This window comes from Canis lupus, chromosome 12, assembly GCF_011100685.1.
Source record: "Canis lupus familiaris isolate Mischka breed German Shepherd chromosome 12, alternate assembly UU_Cfam_GSD_1.0, whole genome shotgun sequence".
NCBI classification, from domain to species: domain Eukaryota; kingdom Metazoa; phylum Chordata; class Mammalia; order Carnivora; family Canidae; genus Canis; species Canis lupus.
In genome coordinates this window covers 14,941,688-14,966,734 of record NC_049233.1, presented here as the reverse complement: position 1 = coordinate 14,966,734, position 25,047 = coordinate 14,941,688, and the positions used below count along the sequence as shown (strand labels likewise).

General features: G+C 37.6%; 1 protein-coding gene across 6 annotated transcripts in view; it reads left to right on the top strand.

Moving 5' to 3' along the window:
• The window catches only part of CYP39A1 (cytochrome P450 family 39 subfamily A member 1), an 89,828-nt gene that overhangs the window by 52,508 nt on the left and 12,273 nt on the right, over positions 1-25,047 (top strand). For all 6 annotated transcript variants that reach the window (XM_038554247.1, XM_038554244.1, XM_038554242.1 and 3 more), the window contains 3 exons: positions 6,663-6,796; positions 16,761-16,856; positions 17,690-17,778. In XM_038554247.1, coding sequence (XP_038410175.1) covers positions 6,663-6,796; positions 16,761-16,856; positions 17,690-17,778 — 319 coding nt within the window. The remainder of the gene's footprint in view (positions 1-6,662; positions 6,797-16,760; positions 16,857-17,689; positions 17,779-25,047) is intronic.

Genomic DNA, 25,047 nt, shown 5'->3' with positions numbered 1-25,047 from the left:
CTGAAATCCTGGCCAATTAAAAGTTCAATCAGCAATAGCTATCACATAATTTAGTTTTAGCATTCATAATAAGAAATAAAATGCCTTTGCTATCTTGTACTTTTATGTTAGTAAAAAGCTAGTGACTTTTGTTGTCAATACAGTTGACCCTTAATACTGGCTTGAACTGTACATGAATTTTTTTTTAATTTTTTTTTTTAATTTTTATTTATTCATGATAGTTACAGAGAGAGAGAGAGGCAGAGACACAGGCAGAGGGAGAAGCAGGCTCCATGCACCGGGAGCCCGATGTGGGATTCGACCCCGGGTCTCCAGGATCGCACCCTGGGCCAAAGGCAGGCGCCAAACCGCTGCGCCACCCAGGGATCCCGAATTTTTTTAACTAAATATATTAGACTATTGATATAGGTACTGACAGATGATTCATCTTATAAACAAATGATGTAAACTTATGGTATTCCTAAATACAGTTCAATATTGTCAATATATTCTCTCTTCCTTACGATTTTCTTTTTTTTTTAATTTTTTTTCAAAGATTTATTTATTTATGATAGACATAGAGAGAGAGAGAGAGAGAGAGGCAGAGGGAAGGAGAAGTAGGCTCCATGCCGGGAGCCCGACGTGGGACTCGATCCCGGGGCTCCAGGATCACGCCCTGGGCCAAAGGCAGGCGCCAAACTGCTGAGCCACCCAGGGATCCCCCCCTTATGATTTTCTTAATAGCATTTTCTTTTCTCTGGCTTACTTGGTTCTAAGAATACAGTACATTATATGTAACATACAAAATATGTATTAATCAACTGTTATCAATAAGGCCTCCAGTCAACAGTAGGCTAGTTGGGGGGGCCTGGGTAGCTCAGTTGGTTTAGCATCCAACTCTTGGCTTTGGCTGGGTTCGTGGTCTCCAGGTTGTGAGATCAAGCTCCACTGTGCCTCCCCCATCTTGTATGTATGTGCATTCTCTCTCTCTCTTTAAATTGAATGGATGGATCTTTAAAATAATAGTAAGCTATTAGTAGTTAAACTTTTGGTGAGTCAAAAGTTATTACATAGATTTTTGATGGTCCAGGGGGTGGGAGGGCAGTCAACACCCCTAATCCCTGCATTGTTCAGTGGTCAACTATGTATCCACCCAGAATTTCTGATTTTAATCTTATTTTTTGCCCGCTAAGTATGTTTCCCTCCATTGACTTAAAGAGATGATTTAAAAACTAGTAACAAAAATTGTTTAAAACCCAGATTATTTAGTAAAATTCAAGCATTTGTTCTATTTCCTTCAGTTTAGCACAGTGGTTTTTAAAGTATGGTTTCTGGGCAAGCAGCATCAATAGCACCTGAGAACTTGCCAGAAATGCAGATTCTTAGGCCCAATTCAGAATTACTGAATTGAGAACTTTGAGGGCAAGGCCCTCCAATCTGTGTTTTAATAGGCCTCCGAGTTGATGCTGAAGTATGCTTAATGTTTGAGAACTACTGGTCTAGCATATACAAAGATCTCAGCACATTCTTATTAAAGATTCTCACATTCTCAGAAATGTCTCTAAAATTGGCTTCTCCTCTGCATCACTCCCATTGCTGTTACACAAAATAAAAGCTTCTTAACTGGTTTCCCCCTCCACTATTTTAGACATTTATCCATTTACTCATTCAATAAAAATTTATCAGTTGCCTACCATGTGTCAGGCAGTGTGCTAGACACTAGGGATACATCAAAAAATAGGAAGAACAAGATTGTGAGAAACATGGAATCATATCCAACAATCAACAATAAACCAAATTATTTCATATATTAACAGGATCTATAAAGGAAACAGAATGACGTGATAGTGATTTGGGAGACATTAGCTGGTAAGCGAAGGGCTTCCTGAGGAGAGAATATTTTAGCAGAGGTCTGAAAGATAAGAAGGAACTAGGCTTTCAAAACAGTTGAAATCAGGCAAAAGAAATAATAATAATAATGATGATAACATTTGTTGAGTTTTTGCCATGTGCCAGTCATAGGTGTAAGAACTTTACATGTATTAACTCTTTAAATCCTCACAACAACCATGTAAGGCAGATACTTTTTTCTTTTAAGATTATATTTATTTGAGAAAGAAAGAGAGAACGCTAGAGAGACAGAGCAAACATAAGTGAGGGGCAGAAGGAGAGGGAGAAGCAGACTCCCTGCTGAGCAGGGAGCCCAATAAGGGAGTCGATCCCAGAACCCTGGGATCATGACTTGAGCCAAAGGCATAAACTTGACCAACTGAGCCACCCAGTCACCCTGGGAAGATACTTTCTTTATTCCTATTTTGTAGGTGAGCAAACTGAGGGGCAAAGAGGTTGGGTCGTTTATAAAGGTCACACAGCACCCAGGATTCAGTGTGAAATGAGATTAGAGGTTTAGATGGGGTCTTATTTGTCAAAGTAAGAACTTTGGATTTAATTCTAAATAGCATTGAAACAGGGATCTGCACAGGAGACTGACTTGGTCTGATTTACATAAGGATTACAGCAGAGCCAGGTGGGAGCAGGGAGCATGATGGTGGCTATCACTATGGGCCAGCTGAAAAGTGATGATGGCTTGGACAAGAATGGTAGCTATGGAGATGGAGTCATGTGAATGCAAGTAGGATCTGTTTCCCAGATAGAAACAACAGGTTTTGGTGATTAATTAAATGGGAGTAAAAGGGAAAGGGATGAATCATGGATGACTCCTAGGTGTTGGACTTGAACAACTGGACAAATTTTGCTACCATTTTCAGTGAAGGCAAGACCAAGGGAGGAAAGGCTTTATTTCAATAGGGAAAGTGAAAAGTTCTGTGTTGGCCAAAACATACTTCAAGATGTCTTTTAGACATACAAGCAGTGTTATCAAGAAGCCAGGTGGTTAAAATAAGACGGAGCTCAGGAAGGTGATTAAAGACAGAATATAAAATTATTGGTGTGACCAGCTCACTGATTTATAGAAAACCATTTGTTTGAATCCCCAAGAGAAAGAATCTACCTAAAGAAGAGAAGAAGGCCCAGAAATATAACCTAGGCACTCCTGGGTCACATTCAGAGATTGGATAAAGGAGCCACCTGTCACAAGCTCTGGCTTCGGCTGGTGTAGGCAGCCTGGGATTTCAGTGGAGCACTGACTTCACTTGATCTAGTGACTTCCTGCACTGAACTCTTTTCCAGCCAGCTGAATTCCTCATATGCAAACATGCCCTTTATTTTGGTGTATCTAATCCTTTGTTCTGATTTTACTTCTGAGAGGCTTCTCTGACATCTCCTTCACAATTGCCTCTCCTCACCGACCCCAGTCTGGTCGCTATCACCACAGCACATTGCATATTTCCATGCAGTAACACTTACCCCATTTTAACTAATTTAATTCTTTGCCTTCTCTGTTAGACTGTGAACTGCTTAAGAGCCAGGACTCTTCCATTCATCTTCATCCTCAGCTCTTGGACACTGTTCTCAGTAAATATCTCCTGGGTGAATGATTAAAAGACTTCCTCAGACCTGGTATCTATTTAGTACTGGATAGGCTCTCAAACTGTAGTTTTTCTCCCACCTGAGATCTCAGAGAAAAGATTCACTTTATTAGCTATGGAGCAAAAGTTGGTCAGGAACATGTAGTTTTTAGAGAGTTACTATTAAATTTGTGCTAATAATAATGTAATAATAATGGTAACAGTATTACATGCCACCTTGTATTGAACACTTACTGCATGTTAGTTTTCTAAATTTGTGTGTAATTTATAAACTCATAAATGAGAACCTCAGAATTCCTCATTTTAACACTGGGAAAAACACTTACCCTTTCTTTCCTTTAGTTTGAGAATTTATTGTCTTTTTATTGTCTTCAAACTTAAATTTCTTATATCCTCTGCAATGCTCTACTCTCCACTAAGTGCCAAATAAATATTTGTTTGCTTGATTTAGTAGTGATATCTCTGGCATATGCAACAATCTCATTTTTTTCAAATAAAGAATTTCTAATTCTGACCATGGATTTTCTAATTATGTTTTCTGAATAGCTTAGAAAGTACAGGGATACTTGGAGAAAAATATGAAGAAGTAAAATTTTGGTGACATTAACTTGCCATAGCATATCAAGATATTTTTCTGATGGTAATAATTTCTTTGGCTGGCAATAACTACTTGTTAGAAGATTTGGCCCCAGGCATATGGTATGTGCTGGTAATGCTCAGACAAATGAAAACCAGGGTTTTGGTGTTTCTTTTCTTTTCTTTTCTTTTCTTTTCTTTCTTTTTTTTTTTTTTTTTTTTTAAGGATTGTCTTAGGATCCATTGCCATTCTATAGCTAATTATCTTTTGTGTCCTCATCAAATAGCTATTGATGATGCTTGTATAGATAATGGGAGTTTTAAAAAGTCTGGGAATGTTGGTATAAATAGCTGTCTCTACTGCAGGATTTCTCAAAACCTGTAATATGCTAATGTGTTCAGGGAATCACCAATGGAAGTTAACATTTCCTGTTATTTGGTTGGCCATAAAACCTTTTTCTGCTTTAAACATTTGACATCTTGCAAATTTTCTTTCATAGAACACAATTTGGGAAAACTGTGATATTAAGGTTTTGAAGATGCAGAAGGCATGCCTATTATTTTCCAATCCTTGTTATGGAAAAGCGAAAGCAAAAGTTTAGTGAGATACTGTCTATGAAGGATAAACAAGTAGTCCATAAGGTCACTTGTCTCTTTTTAATATTAGGTCACTTAGGTCTGAACAAATGGGCAGAAGGTTTTAATAAAGAACAGTGCTGTTGGGGTGGCTGGGTGGTGCAGTCTGTTGAGAGTCCAACTCTTCATTTTGGCTCAGGTCATGATCTCAGGGTTGTGAGAACAAGCCCTATGTTGGGCTCTGCGCTCAGTACAGAGTCTGTTTGAGACTCCCTCTCCCTTTCCCTTTGTCCCTCCATGCCATTCTCTCTCGGTCTCTATCTCTGTCTCTCTCCATCTCAAATAAATCTTTAAAAAAAAAAAAAAAAAGAACACTGCTGTATATCAGTATTTCATTGTTGAAATTTTCATCCTCTCTTGGCCCAAAACAGGAAGTCCCAAATTCCCTAGTTTCCACATTTTCCAGAATGGCATTGAAGATGGTCTATAATAGCCTCAGTGGATCTTTCACTGTTCTATCACAGTCACTCCACCTTCTAGGTCCACTACACCCATTGTCATTTTCTGAACATATCCATGCTTTCTGCGGTTCTTCCTTTACTCTTCCTCTTTTCCTTTGCCTGGAATATCCACTTATTCAACTACTGATGTTGAAATTGGACCATTTGTTAATTCAATATTTATTTCCTAAGGTTTACTCTCTGAAAAGAACTAATTATAGTTGTAGTTTTAGGAAAAGACACAGAATTTTTTGCTTTTCCTTTAGTTGGACATGAACCTCTCGGCCTTTATTAGAATATTTTACATGTCACAGAATAGTTTCCTTGCTTGCATGGTGTACCAGTTAACTGTGTGCTTGTTTCTTACCTCCCCATAGCCTTGATTGTTCTAACCCTAGTAGAGCCTAATTCAACTCTTGGCCCTTATTCAGTTGAATGGAATGTATAGATGCCCCTATGGGTATTAATAGAACTATAGTCCAAAACGCCTGGTTCCCAGAGTCCCACTAATCAAAGACGTTTGCTTCTGACTACTCAGGAATTCCCTATATACTGATAGATAAGATTTCCCAGGCAGCACCCACCTAGACCTCTCCTGCAGCATGGCTTGTTTTAGAACTAGCCTTATCCAGAGTCTAAGAGAGACATGGCTGGAGACCCTACATTCCACTCTTACCCGTTCATTCCCAATACAGTTGGGAAGCAAATGTGAAAGTTGACTTAATTAAACTGACAGTGTTACTGACTTTTATTAAGCCAATACCGTCAAAATCAAATAGAAAGCTGAGTTGTTTTAAGCAATTTTCAAAATGCATACATTTCATTTGAAATACCATTAACTAAAATATCTAATTGGACTGAAAGACCTTAACCATATTTTGAGTCATAGAAAGATCGACCCCAATCCTTTTTCAGATGCCTTTAATCTAAACATAAGCTGAGGTATACATATTACATTAGGAATGTTTGATGCACCTATGTTTAGAGGGAGAGCTCATCATCCCAGATATAAAAATATGTGTTGTCCCTTTCCTCATGTTCTTTTTGGGCCTTCTGAAATGTATGATTGAAAAATCAAAGGCAAAACCAAAAATGAATCATCAGGGAAGAGGTAGAAGTAGGAAGGCAGATGGCTTCTCAGATCTTTTACTTTTATGCTTTTGATTCTAATCTTTTATTGCTGCTTCCTTAAGTGGAAGAAGAATTTGGACAAGAAAGAATGAAATAATGAAAATTGAAAAACTTTTCTATTGGGCATTATCTTAATCATTTGATAGCCATAGGAAGATGAAGACCAAGATTGGATCCAAGTCCAGCACCTTGAAATAATCAACAATGATTTAATTTTTGAGGCTATACATTTGACCTTCGTAAGAGTAAAATGATAAAAAGAGGCACTCAGGTTACTAAACTTGATATGCCAAAAGCGCTAACACTTGCTGTCAGAGGCAGCTTCTAACTTGTGTTGATGAACTTCCATAACATCACTTTCTGGCTTCTTTAAGTCCACCTTTAAAAAAATTTTTTTGAAATTCTTTTACAGGTAAAGATAAGATGAAAGTATCTGAGGATGACTTGAAGAAACTCCCACTAATCAAATGGTGTATTTTGGAAGCCATTCGTTTAAGAGCCCCTGGGATCATTACTAGAAAAGTGCTGAAGCCGGTTAAAATTCTGGTGAGCTATGGTTTGGTTTTAAAATAATCAACCTTCAAAGGGAAAAAAAAAAGGACATATTTTGCCCATATATTATTAGATAATTCCTTAAGTTCCATGCAGTACTAATGATACTGAACAGGTTACTAATCAGAGTTCTGCAGCAACATCTTATTAATATGGGTATTTATCTGTTGGCAACTATTTTAGCTTAAATATAATAACCTTTTAATAATCACTCTGTCTATGTGATTCCACATCAGAATTAGTATAATCCTATAAAAATCAAGCCAGGTAGATTAGATAGTCTGCTGAACCAACTAATAAGTAATCCTGAGCAACAGTAGGTTAAGGAATTGAGGGTATGAGGAAAGGTTCTTTGGATAACTGGAAGGTAATTTTAGGCCACAGATAACAGCTATGGAAACAGATAGCAAGAATGCTGTGGATAATAGCAACTGATATTAGCAATCAATGGCTGAGTGAGGGAGAGAGGTCCTTCCTATGAACAAAGCAGGAGAAAATTCTCAAGTGCTCCATGAAAGATACGTACATGGGACTGACTTTTAATCAATCTGGCAGGACAAAACTTTTTTTTTTCAGAATGACTTGACGTAGGGCCTACATTATCCAGATAGGTCACCTTTATTAGCTTTTTTATACACAGTTTGAGAGTGCTTGGATTTAAACCAAGAAGAATTTTCAGTAGTAGAAACAGAAAAGACCCCCAAAAATCCAAATTTTGTTAAAATTGCAACTTACTACATCTAAAGGAAACATAGCTTCTTTAATTGGTCTTGCATAAATTACAGCATTTAGTTTTAGTGGGATTTTAACAACTTTTGTTTTTAAATGATCCATTAAATACCTTAAAATACCCATATAAAAGGGGGCACCTAAGTGGCTCATTTGGTTAAGCATCCATCTCAGTTTCAGCTCAGGTCATGATTTCAGGGTCCTGGGATTAAAACCCATGTCAGGCTCCTTGCTTAGAGGGAAGTGTGCTGAAAATTTTTTCTCTCTTTCTCATTCTGTTCCTCCCCCACCCCCACTCACATTCTCTCTCTCTCTCTAATTAATTAATTAATTAATTAAAATATGAATATAAAAGGATATGCTTTGAGGGGATATGGTTCAATAACGGCGCAATTTAGTAGAGGAATGTATTTTTACTCTGAATACTATATTTTTTATTGGACTTTTATTAAGTTTTATTTACATTTTGGCTAACAGATAATTAGTTGAATTACAGAAGTTATTTATCTGCTAGTAGGTATCTTGTTTTTTTAAGTATACAGATCCTATGCATGCTTTATTACATATATACCTAAATGTTACAGTTATTTTGGAGCTTTTGTAAATGGTATTTTTTAAATTTTTGTTTTTGTTTTTTTTTAAGATTTTATTTATTTATTCATGAGAAACATAGAGAGCAGAGAGAGAGGCAGACACAGGCAGAGGGAGAAGCAGGCTCCGTGCTGGGAGCCCGACGTGGGACTTGATCCCAGACCGGGATCACGCCCTGGGTGGAAGGCGGCGCTAAACTGCCTGAGCCACCCAGGCTGCCAAAATTTTTGGTTTTCAATTGTACATTACTTGCTTGTAGAAATGCAGTTGATTCACCTTATATCTGCAACTTTGCAAAACTCAATGCACTTATTGGTCCTACAAATGTTTTTATAGATTTATTCAGAGTTTCTATGTAGATATTATTTTATTTCTTTTATTTCTTTTTCTTGCCTTATCACACTGGCTCTAATGTCCAGCACTATGTTGAATAATAAAAGTGACAATGAATATCCTTGCCTTATTCCTGATCTTAAGGGGAAAGTCTTTCATTAAGCTAAATGTTAGCTATAGGTTTTTGGTAGATACTTCTTATCAAGTTGAGGAAATATCCCTCTATTTCTAATTTGCTGAGAATTTTAATTATGAATTGGTGTTGGATTTTGTCCGGTGCTTTTTCTGCATCAGTAGATAAAATCATATGCTTTTTCTTCTTTTACATATTGTGATGGATTACATTTATTGATTTTTGAATGTTGAACCAGACTTGCATCCCTGGAATAAATCTCATGTATAATTCTTTTTATACATTGTTAAATTTGTTTACTATTACTTTGTTAAGGATTTTTTTTTTTTGCATCTAAGTTGAAGAGAGAGAGTGATCTATCTATAGTCTTCTTTCCTTTTCTTACTTTCTTTTGTACTGTTTTGTCTGGTTTCTATATCATGACAATCTCTTAAAAAATGTTTTATGTTTGTCTTGCCCCTTTCTCATGAGCACTCAGATTCCTTTCTTCTTTCCTCTCTCCTCCATCTTCCTTCCTTTTTCTTTCTCCCTCCTTGATTCTTTCGTTTCTTCCATCCTTCCTTCTTTTGCTTTCTTTATTTCTAGCACATTTATTTGTGTGTGTATGTGTGTGAAAGACAGCAAAGAGAAAAATCAGCAGTCTGTTTTCCCTCTTCTTTTACCTTAATTCTTTTCTTTTTCTCTCATTTTCTCCTTCTCATCTCATTTTTCAGGTTTTTTACCCTGAAATCTCTCTCCTTTTAAGTTTCCATTTCATCTTTAGAAACTATGCCCATAACCAAAACAGAGAGAAAAAAACATAAAAATCCTCATATCTAAATTCTTGTAGATATGTTTTCCTGTTGCTTTTGCATTTTTTTTCTTCTGTAGCTTTGGTGTGGTTTATGTGACTTCAATACATTTTATCTCAGACTTCAACTAGTTGTTCAGCCTGTCTCGTATATGGCAGCTCTGCATCCCCCTTTCCAAAGTTAACACCCAGCTTGTGCTATTTCATTATCTAAATATGTGAAATCACACAGTAATTTTATAAGAAAGTTTAGATTTGTGATATAAGTAGATTTTCTTCCCAGACCCAAACTAAAAACCTCTATTTATACACATACCAGTTTCCAGTCAACATAATGTACTTTTGAAATTGTGTTCTTTTTGGCTTCTGCTATCCTTACATTTAATATTCTTATGCTATTCATTATCTTTTTTTGCTGGATTATGCTTAGACCACGATACTTCTTTCTTCAAATAGATGCTACCTTGTCTTTACTATTATCACGCCACACTAATTATCCTCTTATTTTTCCTTTATCTTTTACTGTACCACCACCTGAAGTCAATCTTCTGTGCCCTCTTTTTTCCCTACTAGCAGGAGCTTTCCACTGGGTGTTAGTTTTTTGTTTATTTCATTTTACTTCTCATTGTAGGACCCTTGAGGATAACTCAGTCCATTTCTTCCTTCCTTGTTGTAGAATCTTTTTTTTTTAAGCTCCATGGAGTCCAAAGCAGAGCTTGAACTCATGACCCTCAGGTCAAGACCTAAGCTGAGATCAAGAGTCTGATGGTTAACAGACTGAACCACCCAGGCTCCCCCACTTCTTCCTTCCTTGCATTTTTATTTTACTATAAGATGTTACAAAGTTATTTGCTTTTCACCATAAAATTTCTATGCACTTAATTTCACTTAATTGCTGGTCAAGTTGCAACATTGGTACTAATACAGTCACTATATTCTACTACCCCATACAGCAACCTGAAAACCTCCTCTATCCTTCAGCAAATAGTTCTTGAAGAACTTCTAACTTCATGTTACTAGGATTGTGTTTTACTAAAGGAGATTATAAATTTGTTGTGGCCATAAACATGTCATATTTTTTCAAAAATAATTTTACTTATTCAAGAACTTTACCAAGAGAAACACCCAAGCTCAGGTTAACAATCTGTCTTTGGCTCAGATCATAATCCTGGAGTCCCTGAATGGAGCACCATGTCTGGCTCCCTGCTCAGCGGGGAGTCTGCTTCTTCCTCTCCCTGCTTATGCTCTCCCTCACTCACATACTCTCTGTCTCTCAAATAAATAAGATCTTTAAAAAATATATTAAGAAAAGAAACACCCAAGCTCAAACACATGCACACACATATATACTCATGTATATACAACCACAATGACCCTTTATCCAACATGCTCCTTGTATGACAGAAACCTGTTTCATCAGAGTATAAATAGCATATAAATCTTTCATTTAAACATTATTTAACATTATTATACTATCATGCATCCAGGGCTTTAATATTTATTTCAATGGCCTTATAATAGTCCACTGAATTGATAGCTTAAATATTTAATTATTTCCTAACTCTTGAAAATTTAGATTGTTTTCCTTTGTAGTTATTGTGGTAGTTATTTACATCTTTGTGCATAGTAAAATTTTTAATGATTATTCTTGAAATACGTTTTGGTAGTGAATTATTAGTCCAAGGCAATAAGCACATTTATCATTCACTGTGTATAATCCTCTTACAAAACTGAACTGTTTTATAATTCCACCATTATGGATTCCCAATAAAAATTTTTTATTAGAAGTAATAAATGTCTAAAACAATTAGAAAAGTTGTAAAAAGATCATAGTCTCTTACCTCCACTTCCTCACATTCACACTTTCTTCCTAGAGGACTTGAAGCCCAGATGGATCCAGGCTTACTCAAAGCCCTAGTGGTGGCTCTCTTAGTGACCAGGCAACCCAGAGATGTGTGCTCAGGATGCTATCTTCCAAGAATGTTTCAGAACTACCTTTCCTTATTTTTCACAATATCTTCTTAATATTTGTAAAAGGTGCAGTAGTGTTTTCTGTACTTAGTATTTCTTTTCTAAACAAAATAAAACAACCTTTCTTCCAAGGAGGCATACACTAGTCACTGTGAACTTCTCTCTGCAGGGTTGAGGCTTTAACTTTGAAAATGACAACTTGTACAGCCTTTTCTTATTGTTACATAAATAAATCATGGTAATTATTTTTAAGAAGGAAGCCATAAAAAAGGCTTAAAGAAGAAAATAAAGATTATTTAAAACTTGATAAGTCTGATAACCACTCTGAACATTTTGGTATTCTTGTATTTCAGATTTTTATATATAGTCTGTCATTTTAAAAAATTCACTGGGGCCATACTATGCTAATTTTCTCATAATTTGCTTTTATATTAATAGTAGCTCACAAAATTTTTCTGTATGATGTCTACATCATTTAAATTGTAGCATAATAATCTAATATGTGGACCTAGTATAGATTTTTAATTCATTTCCCTATTCCTGAATGTGTATGGCTTCCAGTCGTTCACTGTTACAAACAGTGCAAAGATGGGCATCCGTATAGCCAAATCCTGGTATACATTAGTCGTTATTTCCTTAGTATAAATTCATACAGCATGGTCCTTTTAAGCTTCATATATTTTCTAAAACAGGTAGAATGTCTTTGTTGAATATATTAATAGGTTCCCAGAAATTTAGGTTATAAAAAACATTTCAAATGGGGTCATGTGTGTCAAGTAGTGGCAGAGACTCGTGTTTGTCCTTGTTGGACAACTGGTCAGATTTCTTGCTGTGAAGACTGAAAGTGGTCTCCTACTGCTCTTTCCTAATGTAGTTTGAACATGGTCTTACTGTTTATTTTTGTTTCTGTATTTATTCCTTTCTATATTTTTGGAGCAAATTAAAATGGACAAATACTATCTACTTTCTTTGACTTATTCTCTTCCTTCTTTTTCTTGCCAAAACTCTTAAACTTCTACCTGTGTCTCTTTTCAAGGTTTTATACTTTTAATACACAATCTGCAAGAATGCCCAGAAAAGAATAAATAAAGTGTTGGAAAATATGAATGATTAAAGAGTATTAATATCTTCTGAAGGTATTAAAATAGGGTATATAACTAGAACACTTAAAATGAGATGAAATAAAATAAAATGGTGTGATACTGGTGTCAGTCTAGACGTTCAGTATCAGTGTAGTAGACTGGATAGATAATACAGAAACAAACCCTTTTGTACATAGGAATGTAATATAGAATAAATGAGTCATTATAAGCCAATGAAGAGGGAAAAGATTAATATATGGTTTGGGATGATTGGCTAAAAAGTAGGTATTTTTTAACTTTCAGAGTAGCAGTTCTCAAACTTTCTATTCTCAGGATTACTTTGTATGCTTAGAATTATTGAGAACCCCAAAGACTTTATTAGAAACTATAACTGAAAAATTGTTATAATATTTATTTGGTAAGTAAAAGTAACAAGGAACCTATTATACCTTAAAATAATAGCATGGTTTTATGAAACATAACTATATTTTCCAAAACATAAAAAATGTAAAAGAATAGCATCACTTTAAGTTTTTGCAAGCCTGTCTAATGCCTTGCTAATAGAGGACATCTGGATTCCCATAAATGTGTCTGGAATCAATCTGTTGTGATATATTATTTCCGTTCATGGAAATGAAGAAAATCCAGCCTCACACAGACATGTCACTGGAAAAGGAATCAATATTTCAAAAGCCTTTAAAATATGGCTGTTCTCTCATACCTCACTGAAACTCAACAGTGGGACTTACTTAAAAGTTTGATGCAATCTGAAATATCAATGAATTTTTTTTTACTCAGTTACATGAAAATCCTTTGGTTTGTCCTATACTTTGAATAAGTATTTTACCCAGGAATGATTTTTGACCTCACAGAGCCTCTGAAAAGGTCTTGAGAATTCCCAGAAGTTTCTAGACCAGCTTTGAGAACCCCTATGTTAGAAAGAAAAGGGCTACCAGAGCTTAGGATTCATCAATCAAACCACAAGTTGAACAGATTTGAATATATCACATTAAAATTTAATATGGCTTTTTAAAAAGTATAATCCAAGTTAAATGTAAACTAAAAATTACGAATAAATGTTAACAGAAGTACAACACAGGGGTAAATTGTTTTAATATTTAAAGAACTTGCAGATCAATAAGTAAAGCATGAATATTACATAGATTAACAAGGACAGGACATGAACACAAGAGTTCACAGGAGAAAATAACATGGAAAAATGCTCAACAGAGACATAAAAATGTGTATAGCACATTTAATAGGTTAAAAATAACCTATTAAAAATGTCAGATTAGCAGAGAAGAGGGCAATGAAATTACTGAAATCTACTATGGGTAGAAACATTTTTAGGCATAAGATTTGAGAGAACAGTTGAACAAAATGTATTAACAGCCTTTAAAAATATCCATACCCTGTGTCTTCTAAACATCTATGTTAAAAGATTTTATATGAAAAATCCTTTGTGGAAGAAGATGCTTTGTATGGCATTATTTATTATAGGAAAAAAAAAAAAACCCTAGAGAATGATTAAATTATATATGGTTTAATCTACCCAGTAAAACATTAAACAGACATTGGAGATAAAACTTCACAATGTGTCTATGATATAAAGAAAAAATACTTACACTATAATATTAGATGAACAAAGTAAGATTCAAAAATTAACTATTCAGCAGGATAAAACTATTTATCAATAGCAACAACACAACAACACACTAAACTGTTAGGTAAAAGTACTTGCTACAGGAAGTCTAGCCAGTTGATGACTGTTCTTTTTAACAGCACTCTGGTTGTTTTCTAGCTTTTTCTATTTTTCTGAATTTTCTAAAATTTTGATAGCATTTTTTATCATGCAAAAGTGTATATGCTTTATTTTTTAAAAAAGATTTTTATTTATTTTGAGAGAGAGAGAGAACACGAGCAGGGAGAGGGGCAGAGACAAAGGGAGAGAGAGAATCTGAAGCCAATTCCAAGCTTAGTGGGGAGCCCGACATGGGGCTCTCTCTCAGACCTGATTGTGAACTAAATGGAAATCAAGAGTCAGACACTAACTGACAGAGCCACCCAGGTGTCCCACTCTTTGACTTTTAAGTAGTCTTTTTTGTAACTAACATAGCCAAGCTCCTGCCCAAGAGCTAGGAGAGAAAATGTATGCCTCGGAGCTCCTCTTGTAGATGTTCAGCCTTTATAGGACTCCTGCTTTTTATTCAAGATTCTACATTCCTTACATCTACTTTGCTCTCAGCATCATTCTTGAGATACAACAAAGAGTCCTGCCTTCTCTACCCTCTTCAAGAAAGCCTGTCTCCAGGCTAGCAAATGAAGCTCATGGGGCCTCACAATATCACTGTGAAGTGGGTTGGTCAGGTTCAATTCTGTCCACCTGTGAGATGCAGTTATTGCAACACAGAGAAGTCGTGATTTCCCTTTGATGGTGATCTGTGTTCTGATCTTAGGACTGTTTTGTCTCCCGTTGGCTCTTTGCCTTCATCTGCTATGTAAACAATGACAAGGACTGTTAGATGGGATGATGATGTCCCTTTGCTCAGAGGGTTCCTTTGACACAACCAGTTCTCACATTCCTTTATGACATTCATTAGCCTGGCATTTGCTGCTGTGACAGGAACTTCTTTCTGGTCTCCGTGTTGCTCATGTTAATTCTGTTACTGAGATTCCATTTGAAGTCTTTTACTAGCCAGTGTGGTAGACTGTGGCAGCCAGCAGTCTCCAAGTCCTAGTCATGGGTCAGCAGCCATTAAAGGAGTTTATGTGGTATGGAGGGGAAGGGCAGCAGTTGACCTGCCTGGAGCCCTGTTCAGGGCTGTCACCAACCTGCCCCTGCCATCCCCAACACATCAGGGCCCTCAGCAGCTGATCTCAGAATCAAGCATGAGCTCTCTAACCTCAGTTCCAGCAGGAGTAGAAGAAACAGGCTTAGAATCTCACTGTTTTTCCTACTACTTTAAAAATTGTAAGAGGCCGCCAGCGAATTCCTCACTCCCTTCCCAGTTTGAGAGCTCTTTCCAGTGCTCTTGGCACTGCAGTTAACAAACCCCAAGCAATATTCAGCCCCCATTGGAGCCAACAGGGATTCACTTTGGTTAAAAAAAATGATGACCTGAGGGTGCCTGGGTGGCTCAGTCAGTGAAGTGTCCGACTCTTGATTTCAACTCAGGTCGTGATCTCCCGGTCATAATATCAAACCTTGTGTCAGGCTCCACGCTGGGCTTGGAGACTGAATAAGATTCTCAGTCTCTCTCCTTATGCCCCTCCCTGACTTCTAATAAAAAAAAAGATGACCCTTTTCCATATGCCACTTCCTGCTACCATAAAGACCTATTTTTAATTGTGAGGTGCTCATATTCAAGATGCAGTAAGGTAAGTGTTGCAAATATCTTAACATTTCAAAATCCTGTAGGGTTAAATAGATATGTGGCTTCCAATGATTGGCATCAGGAGTTACTAATAAAATGTCTCTGTCTCAGTGAAGTTGATAGCTGTCTAGTGGTTATACACTATGGGAGAGCCCTGTGTTCTGTGGTTCCTGAACATAATAATATAAGGGTGATTTTATGACATAGTTTTTAGGTTTTAGAATAATTTACATATCATGAAAACCTATGATAGAATAAATGGGGAAGGATAATGCAGACTCTCGTGCTTGAGGAATCTCACTGCTTAACCTCAGTCCCACAGCCACAGCGATCCCAAACACAGAATCAACCAAAGAAACACACAATACTTGCCTTGTCCTATATCCCCCTAACCAGTTGTCTTCATATCTTTCTGCCCTAACAATTGTTTCAGGAGTGAAAAGAGAGAGAGGGAGGGAGGGAGGATCCACTGCTTCTGCCCTGACACTGTCATGAGTGCCCCTAGGAACAGAACACCCACTGCCCCTGTCCTCAGTGCTACTATGGCCTGTGTCCTGTCTCAGAGTTAGATTTTCCTGTTCCACACCTGGGGATCCAGTGTGGCCCCGGAGCATCATCAAAAGCCCTTGCTGCAAACCCCAGTGTTAATCCTCAAAAGCTGCATCACAGCAGACATATGCTTGTTTCTCAAATTTTCACATTTATCCCATTTATCTAATATTTTTCCCCTGTGTAACCAAATTTATAGGCACTTGTAATAATCATCAGAATTAGAATGTAGTCATTGCCTGCATTGGAAAATAGAAATGATCCTTCCAGGAAAGAATTAGATTTTCTCACCATTGTTTATGAAACGTGTCTTCTCTACAATATAGTTGGAGCATTATTTTTAATGACCCAAACTCTCCTTAAAGCAGATTTCAAAAAATGACTTGAAACTGATTTTCCATCATAGAATTATACTGTTCCTTCCGGTGACTTGTTGATGTTGTCTCCATTTTGGCTGCATAGGAATCCAGAATATTTTCCTGAACCTGAATTGTTTAAACCTGTAAGTTACCTCTTTCAAAATACATTGTCTTTTGATTTTAATATCTTTTATGCCAGGAGTATGAATTCATAGATTAACTATATCATTAAACAGCCTTATCCTTGGTAATGAAAAACCAAGCTAACTACAAAAGTAAAATGGTATAGCACAAATGAGATCGAGATGTTTTTGGAGTAAGATTCACCAACTTTAAAATAAATGATCTGAAACCAGCAAAGTATGGTAAAGTAAATATGTCTGGTTCTGATAGAAGTCTTATTTTATATTTGTCAGGCAGTTGCTCCTGTTACTGGTTTCCAAGGAGTATAACAAAAGAAAAACAAGGCAAATTAAAACCACTTTGCTGTTTCTTAAAATTGGGGAGTTACAGGGCTGAGCAGACTCTTAAGAGTTCATTTAGTCCATTCTCTGTCTTTAAGTAAAACTTTTTAAAAAACGGCATCCAGATGTATCCATTCCACTTCCCAAGTACCCTCCAATAAGCAGAGCTGCCAGTTACTTACTGAATTTATTACCAAGTGCAGTTTTGTGATGGAGCCTGAGACCTTATTATAAATAGCCTTCCTTTTCTGAGGTCAAGTCCATGGTTGATTTACATTATCATTTACATTTACCACTTAACAGAATTCTTTTTAAACCTTTTTATTTATTAGTTCACATTCCAAAAACACAATTGTGTCTGATATTAATAACAGGTTGGAAAAAAATTACCAACAGCCCTGCAACTTTATATGCAAGGATTAGCTGTACAAAGTCATTTTTAGCCTAGAGAAATAAAGTTAAGCTTATTTATATAAGGCTGATTTGGAAAAAAAAATGCTTTCTTCCCACAGGAACGTTGGAAAAAGGCAAATTTAGAGAAGCATGCTTTCTTGGACTGGTTCATGGCATTTGGAAGCGGGAAGTACCAGTGTCCTGGAAGGTCAGTGAGACAGCTGGGCCACATTTATCCTGAAAGTCTAAGAAAGATGATGGCTCAGAGGGGGGAAACTTTGGCTTAATCCCCCTTGTCTTTATTATCAGACTATAGTGAGATCCAAGAGACACATTTTGTTCGGTTGCCAGTTGTATTGTTCGATGTCTTTGTGGAAAAATCTACAGTGGCCTCTGATGGGAGACCTCATGAGAAAAAAAATATTACAATGGCTGCTGTATGATGAGAGCAAGGTTATCAAAAGATTTTTTATAGAATGGATCAGAATGGGGCATGACTTAGGTGATATCATTATGCTTATATTCTATATGAGAGACATAGAGTGGTAGGATCTAGCAGATTTGGAAAATAATTAGAAATGGGATCAATCAAAGGGAAGGATTTGTGGAGGACTGTGGCTTGAATCTAGGTGGCTGGCAGAGATAGTGGAGATAGAAAAATCAGGAGCATGAACAAGTTTGAGGAAAAGATGTTAAGTTTTCCGTTGAAAACTACTTAGTCTGAGATGTGGCGAAATATGTATCATATAACCACAATCAATCTATAAGTTAGTCTGAATGTTGAATAAATGTAGCAATAAATAAAAGCTCCATAGTCTAGTTTTTCTATTGTTTCTGCTTTTAAAAATGTTAACTTTTCTTTTATCTTAAGTAGCCAACCCACAAAACATTGTATCTAAAGACAGACAAAACACAAAATTTTTCAGGAAAATGAATTACTTCATTTGGACAGTGTTATAGCAAGATAGATCCTTGCACTAGAAATTTAATCCCACAGATCTTTAGTGTAATCCTCAGAGAATTGCAGCCATTCTAAATTTGTATACCAAGAACCAATTTATTTTCTCCTCACCAAATACTTAGTGAGTCAGGAAAAATTGCCTTTAAAGTAGCTGACGATCAAAGTTCATCATGAACACATAGTCTTGTGGCCTTGCAGCTGTCACTCCTTGGAGTTGGGGCCACTGAGGCAGTATGAGATCCCCTCTCATTAGTGAACACAGAAGATTTTGCTGAATCTATTAATAAGTATTCGGTGCTGCTATCAGCTGCCAACCAAAAGTCAGAATGGAAGAATATTGTTCCTGCTCTGAATAATGGGAATTCTGGAAATGCATTTGGAGGAGGAACCCCTTGCTAGGCACTTCCCCATAGCTGGGAAACCCCTGGGTACAGGCAGGAAGGGACCTCTTCCCAGTAATTCTATTGCTGGAGAAGTCTGAGCTGATGGTTTTGCAGAAAAATAGGAGAAAGCAGCATGAACTACCAAACCTCTTCAGCAATGGTAGCACGCAGAATAAGAAGTTGCCTTACAGTGGACATTCTCCTCTTAAACTATGAATTTCAATGAAAAGGATAGAACAGGGGATTTCCATTGCTGAGTGGGTGTCTCTGAGAGTTGATGATCTAAGGCATAAAGGAATGTGCTTGCTATACTGCACCAGGCCCTCCCACCACTACCCCCAAGCCAACAGCCTTAATTTCCCTTGCTTCCCATCCCTGAAAGAGGATGCCTGGTTGACTGTATCACTGTGGTCATGGAAATGGGTTACATTCCAGTGTAAAACAATAGCCCTGATCTTTGGCAAGATACCTCCCTTACAAAAAGCTTGCTTGGATAAGAAGATCGTGTAGTAAGAGTAAGCCTACAACACTGAAAAGTGGAAATGAAGCGTAGTTCCTCAGTAGAAACTGTGATCTCTACTTTTTTGTGTGTGTTTGGGTCCTCTCTATATCCTAGGGCAGTACTGGGCCACAAAGTCATGGACTTGTCTTGAATTACTAATAAAAACCGCACAGCAATAGGAAAATTAGTTCAAACATAGGTCCAGCTGATAGTAGATTAGTAGTAGTAGTAGTAGTATTCAACCTAACACATATCTCTGGAGCACCTAATATTAGTATGTTTATTCTTTTATTTAATAAATATTAATTGAGGGGCAGCCCAGGTGGCTCACCTTCAGCCCGGGGCCTGATCCTCGAGACCCAGGATGGAGTCCCATGTCAGGCTCCCTGCATGGAGCCTGCTTCTCCCTCTGCCTGTGTCTCTGCCTCTCTCTCTGTCTCTCTCTCTCTCTCTCTCGTCTCTCATGAACAAATAAATAAACCCTTTAAATAAATAAATATTAATTGAGTGGACACTGTATGCCAGGATAGGGTTCTAGGAGTTACCTTAGGAAAGCAAAATAAAGGATGAAGTCCCTTTCCTCAAGGAGTTTATAGTCTAACTCAAATCGCTTCATGAACCACTGGAGAAATTCAAAGACCCATAACATTCCTAAGTGGCTTATAATGTGGCTAGGGAGATGAGACATAGCAACATGAAAAACATCCCTCCTTAGCAGCATAAGATGACCCATGAGAAATGCCAAATGACATATATACGTAATAACCACTGTAGGAGTTTCGAGGAAGGAGAATAGAAAGGGCTTTATGAACTAGATGGGAATAATCAATAAGCAGCACAGAGGAAAGCACACCTTCCCAAGGGGCTGTGATGTCAAAGTTTGAGGGGAGGAAGAAAAGTAAGTACTCACAGGAATGTAATGTAATGCATTGTAACCTGGATATTGGGGTTTGTGAAGCTCTGCATACATGTTTCCCCATGTTTGTTTTAAAAATAATATAATCTTAATAAGTGTGTCTTATTCAGTAAAATATCCTTGCAGTACTTTGAGAAGTACTTGTATATTTAGAAATAGCTGATTGCTTTTGAGGAGTGAGCACGCTCAAATACCTATGGATTTCACGAGAAGTTGTGAATGCAATTTACTCTGAGGAATTTGTTACATAAACAAATGCATCCCCTCAACTCCATTTGTTAAGGAGAATTGAGCAAACTGTACTTACTTATATAATTGTTTCCTAACATTTTCACTATGGTGTGCACATGTCCTGGAGGGCATATAAAAATGGGTTAGCAGTGAGGCTGGCAAGGGGTAGATGTGGTTAATTTCGAGATGGAGTCAGGCTGCCAGACCCCTTTATTAATTTCTAGCTATGCTTCTCTCTCTTACTGCTTCGCTGAGGAGCAGTGACTCACTGCAAGGAGCCCAGAAACAATTGGCAAAATCCAGTCATTCCTTTCCCAGCCATTTCATTTTGACGTTTCATTGTGAGATGAAGACTTAAGTCTGTCAGGATCAGAAGAAGCAATCCAAGACTGACTTTTGATACTTGGGCCAAAGTGCTTTGAAAATAAAATATGTTCATTTCTGAGCAGAAAATTTCAGAGAGGATGCTCTTTTCCTTCTGTTTACACACTGGATCTCCAGGCCCTCTGTGGAGCACAGAATACGGGAACGGGATTTGCACTCTTGGAGAGGAAGAAGGGGCACTCTGGGCTGGGTATCTTTTGCCACTCTCCTCTCTCTTTTTGTTTTTGTTGGACATTGTCTCTCATCCAACTCAGCCACTGCTCTTGAACAAGTTAGATGTCTCCTGTTCAGAAAGAGGGTTTAATTTCTAGGACCGAATTAAAACTATACAGGGTCACCATATTGCCCGTGAGCTACTGTCTCCCCATTCCTTCTCTTCCCTTCCTTAATGGCCCATGCTTTCATCTGGGGATCCATGGGACTCTGATTCCACCCCTAGCTCCATAGCAGTGGAGCCCTGTTCCCTAAGCCCATCTGCAAATCCCATCCCTGTCCCCTCCCTCCCTTCTCGTAGTGATTGGTTTCAGTGTAGGCATATGTTTTAAGCAGCGCAATTAACTACCAGGGTTTCTATTGAGACTTCTAGGGCAAAAATAATCTTTCCCTGTGGAATGTGAATAAAGAAGCCCTCAGGCCCCCAAACTGATGGTAGCTATTTTGAGACCATAAAAGCAGGCAGTGTAAGGATGAAGTTGGTACCCTAGAGCAGAGCAGTGGAGACAGACTGGCTTCCTGGGAACATCATTGAGCTGCTGAAGTGCTCTCTGCCTGAGGCCAGCGCCAGCTCTAAGAGGTTTTTCAGGTACATAAAACAATGCCTTCCCTCCAATACAGAAACCAGCCTGATGTGAGTTTTCTGTCACTTGCCACCAAAAGCATCCTAAGTAATATAATTTCCTCAAAAGTGCAAGTGTTCTTTCAAGGTTTATTGAATTCCATGAGATATTGTGTTAACATGTTCTACCCATATCCACCAATTGCTTGCTAAATAGCTTGTGCTTTGCAGAGGGGCTGAGTTTCATTTCCTCTGGGTGTATCACAAAACCAAGGCAAATGTCACATCTTAAATTTTTTTCTGGAAGATCTGTTATTTAAAATATACCATAAGGTTGTTTCTGTTTGGTGAGTACTTAATCTCACTGAAGTCAGTACTATCTCCTTGCCTTTTTGGTTGAATAGGAAGCTTCAAAAATTGTATCCAGCCTTCTAGCTCATAGGTCATCCGTTTGGGAGTTTCACCACCAGGAGGAGTAGCAGTAAGATCACCACTAGCAACTCTGAAAAAGTGACCTGGAGGATGCCCTCCTGCTTTGAGGCAACAGAGAACAATGGCTCAAGTCTGAGGAAGGACAAAGGTTCTCCCATCCTCTCTGTTTTCTTATCTGCTTTCTCACATCCCTTCTCCTTCTACAGAGTTCCCATTCTCTTCTCTTTTCCATAGGCTTTCTTCTTGACTTTCTCTCCCACTATCCTTTATACCTTTCTTCCTTCCCTACTTCATTCTGCACGCAACCCCCCCACCCCGTTATTCAGTGTAAACATCCTCCAGTTGATTCTACGGATTATGTCCTTACCGTCATCCCCAATGAAAAGTCTGGTGCCCTAACCACACTGTTTCATGTGTAGCTGAGTTAGTGTTTATCATTGTCATTTTTGTACTGAAACTAAAAAGTTTGATAAACTGAATCTTTTAACATTTTTTCCCCTTTCTCCTTGTCAAATTCCTCTAGATCAGTGATTCTTAGAGTATAATCCCCAGATCACCAGTAGTAAACTCACCTGGAAACTTGCAAAAAAAGCAAATTCTTGGGTCCTTCCCCAGACCTACCGAATCAGAAACTTTAGGAGCAGGGCCCAGCAATCTGTGTTTTAACAAAGCTTCCAGGGGATTCTGATGCAGGCTAACGCTTGACAACCATTAGGCTGGAATACTTTGCCTCCTGCCACCAAATTGATTTCATTTTCCTAAAAGAATTCAAAGATGGATGGGGTTGTAAGGAAAGTACTTCCCCTTTAAGTTGGGTAGCCATGCTTCCATGAAGGATGCCTGTGAAAGTATGTCTGTCTGCTGCCTTCTCTGAATTCCAGGGCGAGATCATTCTATTTTCATAAGCCACAGCTGGTAGCAACTAGGAATATACTTCAGAGCCCCTGCTCCTGGCAACCGTGGCAGTTTTCCAGCCCATGCTGGCATCGCCCGCAATGACTTCTAGTAGGAAAAAAAAAAGCAAGAGATTTTCTTTTCAAAAGCAAGAGAGGGAGGCAGTCTCAAAATCAAGACATTCAATTAAAATCATTCATTTCCCATCATCTTATCATTCCTTTAGTACCCCCTGTTTCTTTTGGATGTAGTGCTGTTGTAGACACCTGGTCTTTTAGAGTGACCCTCTCTCTACTCCTCCCTCTCTTTGGCCTTCCATGACCGTTCCCACCTCCTAAACCAGGCCGTCATGCCCCACCATAGGTGACATAATAGTTTCCTAATCCTTCTCCCAGGCTCTGTTATCTCTAATCCCTCTAACTCACTATACACAGATTAATTGTCCTCAAATATAATCATCTTAGACTGTCACTCTCATTAAGACTCTAGTGCCACTGCCCACAGGCCAAGCTCATCAGCCTAGAATGCCAGGCTCTTCATGATCTGACGCTGATTGTACCTTCCTGAAGGTGGGAAAGTGCCCACTCCAGAGGGTCTACTAGCTGTGCCCTAACTACACTGTCCATTTCTTTGCTTGCTCATGCAACCTGCTGGGTGTGGAATGCCCCCAGTCAACAAAGTGAACTAAGTAGACTTAGTTAAAGCCCGTTTCCTTCCATCAAGGTCTAGCTTGAGTTTGATCTCCACAAAAGTTATCATCGATTGCTCCAGATCACAGTTCTCTCTCCAGATTCCAAATTTCCATAACCTTTTTGTTTCTACCTTTATCTCATATTTTCTCCCTTTCTGTCTCTCCATGTGCCTTACTAGTGTGAGGTCTGTGAGGTGGAGTCTGTTCTGTCAGTCTGTGCTCTTGAGGCCTGTGTAGTGCTCCTTGAACATTTATCTACAAATGAGGAAAATACACAAGTACTAAGTATTTGAGGAATTTTCAACATGTTTATATTTTAATGAGCTTTATTTGTAGATGTGTAATGTTGTCCTTGTAAGTGTAAAAAATAAATCTGTTATAAATAATATGCCTCATTATTTTCACTGTTTTGACATAGGAGCATTAAGAAAACATTCCTAACATGAACATAGCTCAGCTAGCTTCTGTAAAAATACAAATTTATGAAGCCCATTTTCTTTGACATAAAAACCTTTTAATGTCAGAGGTACGTATATGTTAGTCTCTGATATTTTAGGCATCAAACAAAATTCAATAACATAGTACAGACTTGAAAACACTTTTTTTGCGACTGTAGAAAAAAATGACTATTTCCTGAATAATTGAGGTAATTATGCTACAATATTCAAATATTTGGATTTGGAGAAAATATCATTTTAGTACATATTATTTACTATCTGTATTATTAATTCATCTTACCTTTCCTTTAACTAGGATCTCAAGCAAAATAACTTTATGCTCTTTTAATAACTAATACTAACTTAATAACTAAACTAACTTGAAGACAAGGAAGATAAAAGAAGAAAAATATTAAAGCCTCTCTAATGCACAATCTGAATTGGTCAGGAGCCTCCATTATAATTTTACCTTCCAGGAAATACAGTTTTATAACTTGAAAGAACATGACAGGGACTCAAGTTTTTTTGGGTTTTTTTTAAGATTTTATTTATTTATTCATGAGAGACATAGAGAGAGAGAGGCAGAGACACAGGCAGAGGGAGAAGCAGGCTCCATGCAGGGAGCCCCATGTGGGACTCAATCCAGGGTTTCCAGGATCAGGTCCTGGGCTGAAGGTGGTGCTAAACCGCTGAGCCACTGGGGCTGCCCGGGACTCAAGTTAGTTAAGACAATGCCTTACAGATTGTAAGGGAAGCTTACAAATGGAAAGCTCTTTTAATAAAGTGATAAATATTTTTCTAATTATTTCTGATAAAAATGTATATAGTATTTCTAACATGTTTACTCTTAAATAGCTTGTGAACATTGGTC